Here is a 7140-nt window from a genome sequence, read left to right as displayed (position 1 = left end):
ATGACGCAAGTCACCGCCACGGACGGTGAGCATTTCATATTATTCTCGTTCATTTTACTGGCGTAGGACTGTGCTATTTTTAATGCAATTATCCTTTTGCAATTATTGTCTATACGGTGTCATCCTTAGACCTTATACGACATACACAGGCCTTTAACGCAGTCCTACGTCAAGCAAATTACACCTCCCACTCAACGTCCGGCGTTATAAGCACTTTATGCCTCTTGCACACGAAGCGTCATTCTGCTCAACCATGGCTTCATCAGTGATGTGTGCGGTGTTTGACGCACCATGGGAGATTGACATTCAGGAATTGTCAACAAATTGAATAAAATGTGAACAGTACAAGGGTCTTTTGGAATTGCTGACTCGCACTCTGAAGCCCTTTTTTGTGGCACTTTATAGCAGTAATTTTTTTAAATCTGAATACATATTGTACATATATTGCCATTTTAGTCCTAACGTGTTTTTTTTCTCAGTGAAATAATGTATTTCATCATTCAGGATCGAAAGCGACGTAATGTAATGTAATTTATTTTTTAACCCTCTGATGCGCATTTTGGTATGATCACCCCCCCCCCCGTTACTTGTCAACTTTACATTTTCTATATTAAATTTTCTATAGCTTTACTACCGTCCTTAGTTTTAGTATGACACCATCCCTGAACTTAGTCGAACACTACTGATATTGGATACTTGTCTAGGGCTCTCATCCACCACGTAAGGTGCAAAGAACTCTGATATTACTTAAGTTATTATTTCTATTCGCTAGGCTATCGATTTTGAAGCTCACAACATTCAAGAAGATTTTTCCTTTATAGAACCAGTCAGGTGCCCATTTATTACACCTTGTAGAATATATAGCCAATTTACCATGCAAGACATGTAAATATATCTCCCTGGGTCGGAAGTAAACCTTGTCCAAGGATGTAAGTACCAAGCAAGGATCGAATCCGGAACCTTTTGTTATGATAGGCCAATCCACTGAAATTAAATTCTGTCAATGATGACACCTTTGTATTTCCTATCAGTTCCTAGACTCCCACGTGACTGCGCTGAGATTCAGACTGGTGGACTATCCCATCTCAGTGGGGTGTATCTCATCTATCCCGATGGAGATGGTGGTGATCCTCTCTCCGTTTACTGTGATATGGAAACGGACGGTGGGCGCTGGACGGTGAGAAATGATGATAGCTAGAAATTATCAACCCCATCCACTTTGAACATGATCGCAAAGATTTTCAAGAAACACGATAGAAAATATCTTCGAAAATAAACCTTGTCTTGCGCGTCACCTGTTGAAATATGCGAACATTACAATGAAGTAATACGTCATCCAAAAATATATTTTATGGGAAATAGGGTTTTAAAATGACCCTTTAGTTGATTTTACGAAAAATGGATAGTGTTAAAAATCCACCAGGGGCAATATGCTCTCTATCTTATTTCATTCATGTACATTTTCCACTTTCCATTCAGGTTTAAATGGGCACCTGGTAGTTGCTGGTGTAAATTGAAGGGCCCTCATGAAGAACAGAATTGGTATTGCAGCATGGTCATTGATATTGATTTGGTTGATTTTCTTGAAGTCTTTGCCCAGACATTCATAGCCCACAAGCTAGACAGCGTATCCTTATAAATGGAGTAAAATGTGGTAACAACCACTCTCCTTCGTGTTGCTACACTTTTCAAAAGTAAATTCATAAAACTTGATGGCACATATCGCATTTTCAAAGTGTTATAAATGATTATTTTTCATCTGATTTCCGCTGCCACGCACGATGGCTGTTATTTTGTTCTGATTTATTTATTAATAAACGCACATACACACTCCCTCTCTCTTTCTCTATCCCCCTCTCTTTCTCTCTCTCTCTTCATCTCTCTCTCTCTCTACCTTTCTATGTTTGTATGTCTGTCTATCTCTTTCTCTCTGTCTATTTCATCTCTCTCTCTCTCTCTCTATCCCCTTTCCCTCTTCCGCTGCCACGCACGATGGCTGTTATTTTGTTCTGATTTATTTATTAATAAACGCACATACACACTCCCTCTCTCTTTCTCTATCCCCCTCTCTTTCTCTCTCTCTCTCTTTCATCTCTCTCTCTCTCTCTCTCTCTCTATCCCCTTTCCCTCTCCCGCTCTCTCCCTCTTTCTTTCTCTCTCCCTCTCCCACTCTCGCTTTATTTGTGTAGGTCTTCCAGCGTAGACAGGATGGTTCCGTTAACTTCTTTCTCTCCTGGTCCGAGTACAAAGATGGTTTTGGAAACGTTTCCTCCGAGCACTGGCTCGGTAACGACAACATCCACCGTCTTTCCCGTCAGAAGACCTACGAGCTCCGGATCGACCTGGAAGACTTCGAAGGACATACGCGCTATGCCACCTACAGCAATTTCAGTATTGTGGACGAGGTCGCAGATTACACCCTGGCCCTTGGCAATTACTTCGGAGACGCAGGTATGTTATAGGGCGATCCCCTGCAATGTGTCCTTTACACGATATTTATTATTTTATTTCATTCAACAGACCAAATATGATTCCTTGTGGTATCACTAACATAATGAAATAATCAAATCAATTAGGGTGTTTGTTTTTTTCTTTTTTGTACATGAAAAAAATAGGAGAGGGAGCTGGGGATGCCGTATTGGACACATTGCAACGTACGGAATTGCCCAGTAGGTACGGTTATATCAGGGAGATTAGAGTTTATCTCTCTGGTTGGAGTGAATGCAAGTTTCTCATCATCATAATTTTCTCATCGAATTATTAACATTTTCCGTAAATTTCCGCAATTTGTACATAGCAAGGAAGGTAGTCCAAAGGTTTATCTCCCAAAAGAACTAAATGAAATTGTGTTATATATTTGCGCATTTGTTGGATGAGGGTTAGAAGTTGTCTATTCATCACCACTTTTCACCCCGAGTACTGGCCGGCGATGCATAAGCCGCCGTGCTCGCTGTATTTTTTTTTTTCAGTCTTAGGGCGTGTGTCATTCAATTATGAATATTTACGCCGAATTCAAGTTTTATTAATAATTATAATATTGGGCTGGGCTTTGGGCTGGGCTGTGGGTAGCCTTTAAAAAAGGCCACATGTCTGATAGACGTCGAGCTACTAAAAAGAGGCTAATCGCGAAAACCCGACTGAACGACAGAGCTCGTAGCGCTTTAAACAAGGCCACATGTCTGATAGACGCCGAGCGACTAAAAAGAGGCTAATCGCGAAAACCCGACTGAACGACAGAGCGAGTAGCGCAGCCAAGTAGACTTTAGTAATCTAGATTGGATTTCTTATGTTAACCTTTGTTTCCGACTGGAATTCGCTACCGAAATGGTAGCGTCCAATCAGCGAACGAATCCTCGCATGACGTCAGCATATAGTAATTCATGCAGAGCAGTACAATCTAGATTGCAAAAGGCCTCGTGGCTAGCACCCCTCGGTCGCGCGTTCACCCCGGGTATCTAGACTCACCTCAGCCGCTGTTTGGGGTGGAAAATAGCCAGAGTCATGAGGCCTTGTCAAAAGGCTAGACTGTTGGTGGAAAGGGAGGACTTTAGTGCTACCACTGCACTGTACTATGTCACTCAATTTCCAGAGTGAAATTTACGAGCTCTGCTGTCTCAGAGGGGGGTTACGATAGGGGGAAAAAGACTCGCGGTGAAGCGGAGTTCTTCAAAGGGGCCTCTTGGATGGGCTCTCTATTTAAACTTTAAACTCCCTTGTTATATAGAACTGCGTCGGAATACGTAATACGGTATAGTAAAAATAGGCTAACATGGTTATACAGTAAAATGTGATTTCCTGTAATACCGTAATTCGGTCATATGGTTCCGTGTCATACGCTAAAAGGCCCTACGGTTATACGATCATACAGCTATACGGGAATAAGATAAAACGGTTAAACGTTAACCCTAAACAGACTCCTCTCCTCTATTTTTGCAATAACCTCGTAATGCTTTACTGTTTTAGGTGACACTTCATGACCTTTTTTCTTAGAGTCTCGCGCATCATGTGATACCAAATTTGCGCACACCAGGTCAATGAACCGGGTGTTAAGGAAGTTTTTTGAAATCGTGTGTCACTGAAATTAGATTTTAAAAAAATCTTCCATATATAACATACAGAGTTTTTAAATGCAACTTTTTTGTTTTATACCCATCTTTTTACATGTACTGTTAGTATTCCCATTTGGCATGGTGAATAAAACATATTGCATTCTCATTTGCATAAAACAATACAATATATAAAGAATAATATAATGAAAAACAAACAAAAACAAACCAAAACAAACAAAAGCAAAGAAAAGATTAATACGAAGAAAAAACATTAAAAACGGTCAAACTAAATCAATTTTTATGAAAGTTTAAGTAAGAGTTAGAAGTGAAAACTAATAGATTACTGATCTAAAGAAATACATTGCATATGCTAATGGTATATGCCTGAATTTGCAATGAACACAACCATTTGCAATTCATATGTGTGTTTATGACATAAAATATGTTTCAAGGTTCCTATTTCATTTGTTATGACCAGGTTCAGGCTAAGTGTATCTCGCTGAATAGTGTTACAACCTTCTAACAGTTGTTTCATGTGTACAGGATTCTGTCTATTGAAATATATTTTTAAAAAAGTGAAAAAGTGAAAATTGTCAAACTTTCATATTTGCATAATTAATTGTACTAATTAAAAATAATACTTAAGAATAAGATATACAAAATGAATATCTACCACAATAAGGGACGACTGAAAGCATAGCATTTTGATAATTATAATATGATAATGATAATACAATGCATACAGAATATGATAATAAAACATATACATTATTATGGTAATACGGTATTTGCTCTCTCAGATATGACACGATAATGTGTGTGTGCGGGTGTTTGTGTATGTGTGTGTGTCTGTCTGTCTGACTGTCTTTGTTCAATGACTGTTTTATTCCTCACCAGTCAGTCTTGTAAAGAATAAATAAATTATTTATTCTTAATAAATAAACTTTTGTCTGATGTTCAGTCATGTGTGAAGGGATTCAAATGAAAATGGTACCTAAATGTACTGGGAGGATAACTCTATCAAGGCATATCATGAAACCCGTAATTAAATATTCATACTTCAAACAATACAACTTTTAAAAAGTGGGACATTTTTTCTGACTCACCCTGTATAGTGCGATATGGTATGTAATCCCGTAGGATTTTTGTGCCAAAGTTGACGTTTTTGCTGTTTTGGCTTCAAAAGGGTCCCAATTGACCAAAAATGATGGGGTTCAAATTTTCAGACCCCTCCTTCATTTCCTGGGGGGTCCATATTGGGCGCCAAAATGGCTTATATAACGCGCAATAGGGAAATTTGGTGTCTTCGGGAAAATTTGAACTTTGAATTCTGAGAGCTTAGACCCCAATGAATCCAAAAATGAAAAAAAAAAAAAAAAATCATCTTTGGCACAAAAATCCTACGGGAGCTGTTTCAGTGACATACCGTACCACACTTCTAGTTTATATCATGTGTATACAATAAATCATTTCTCATTCCTATGCAGGTGACAGTATGTCGAATCATGCAGGTTATCCGTTCAGTACACGGGACCGCGATAATGATGGTGCACCGGTACGCAGCTGCGCCGGTCATTTCACAGGAGGCTGGTGGTTCAAGGATTGCCTTCGTTCTAACCTCAACGGCCTATACTTGCTGAATGAGCAAATCCTAAATCGCGACAAGGGTGTGGTCTGGCAACAATGGCGTGGTTATTACTACTCCCTAAAGAAGACGGTTATGAAGCTCCGCCCGACGTAAATTGAAAAGGCATGTGATACAAGGAGGGACCTGTTTATCGCGGGGTTTCGAAAGGACACTAACGAGCACCGCATTTCACATTTTGTATCTTTTCACACACAGCTGCTCATCTTTTTTTCCCTTTAAGAAAGACACAAATTACAACACCCTCAAAACAGTGTTAATTATTTTCATATCAGTTTAATTTGAAGGGAGTTATGCCATGTTGCTTTAATAAGTGTTCACAAATATTCTCTTCAAGAATTTTAACAACGAAACTGATGCATTGAATTACAAACTGTATATTCATGTATTTAGGAAAGAGGAAGAAATAGAGAACTTTATTATTGCTCATATTTTTATTAGTACTATTGTTACAATCATTAGGCGCCTTGGATTAATTCTCATGTGCGAGAAGCTGCAGCCTTTTAACCTGAGAGCGCATGCATGAAAACTGTATTGAGTTAACCCGGATGCGCGATTCGCCCACGAAAAGCCGCATTGTGAGTGTCCGAAGACCGTGACGTCTTTTTCAAGCCAGAAAAACCGCGATTAATTTTTAACCCAAATGAAAGATTCGTCATACTTGTTTAGCTCCCTCTGCGGCTAAACTAAGTTATTTTATCTTTTTTTTTAAATATTTATGTTAAGTTATTTTATCTGAGCTTGAGTTCGTGTCTAATTAGCACTGTACTCTGTATGTTTGGAATGGATCATTATGCACAATCAAAACACCGTCTAAAAGGGTTGTTTACAAATAATAAGACCTGTTTAAAAATTCAACAAGCTGTTGTATTGTAATGAACTGTTAGCATTTTAAACAACGTTTTATCTGTGTATATATAACCGAATGAATATTTAAAAAGTAGATTTTTTTTCGGGGAGGTAACTTGGAGGTGTCAATCTAGACACGCGGGTTATGGGAGCCCCATTCAAATTTAATTCTCCAGCAATTCATGGAAATAAAGACTAGTGTTTTTTTTCTCTCTCGCCGGTATAAACAATTGCGTGCTGGCCATAAAGCCAATGTGTTGATTCATGAATTCCTGTTTGGAGACTATGCTATTCCATTGTCATTTAACTCATAGAGGCAAAACACATTTTACGGAAGGTTTTAAAATTTTTTTTTCTTTGAACTTGGTATAACGCCCTCTCCAAAGAAAATATTTTTTCTTGCTCCTGTTCATCTCTTTTCCTCCCTCTCTTCTCTTTCTCTCTCTTTTCTTCCTCTCTCTTTTCTCCCTCTCTTTTGTTTCTTCACTGGCCACCCATTAGGGTGCAGTCTGCCTCCCTATCCGCATTCTGCCCTGTGCCCCCCCCCCCCTCCCCCCGTACGCTAGTGTTTCTCCGGCTTATTATTATCATTATAAT

General features: G+C 38.9%; 1 protein-coding gene across 1 annotated transcript; it reads left to right on the top strand.

The window, feature by feature from the left end:
• On the top strand, positions 1–6007 carry LOC579886 (ficolin-2-like). The gene is made up of 4 exons (XM_011670971.2): positions 1–25; positions 1032–1177; positions 2190–2451; positions 5537–6007. Exons 1-4 carry the CDS (start codon positions 1–3, stop codon positions 5788–5790), a joined length of 687 nt encoding a protein of 228 aa, XP_011669273.2. The 3' UTR covers positions 5791–6007.
• Positions 6008–7140: the final 1133 nt, after the last annotated feature.

Source organism: Strongylocentrotus purpuratus, unplaced genomic scaffold, assembly GCF_000002235.5.
Source record: "Strongylocentrotus purpuratus isolate Spur 01 unplaced genomic scaffold, Spur_5.0 spur5_scaffold_1, whole genome shotgun sequence".
Classification (NCBI taxonomy): domain Eukaryota; kingdom Metazoa; phylum Echinodermata; class Echinoidea; order Camarodonta; family Strongylocentrotidae; genus Strongylocentrotus; species Strongylocentrotus purpuratus.
The sequence above is the reverse complement of the archived record's forward strand: the minus strand, read 5'-3'. Positions and strand labels throughout refer to the sequence as shown.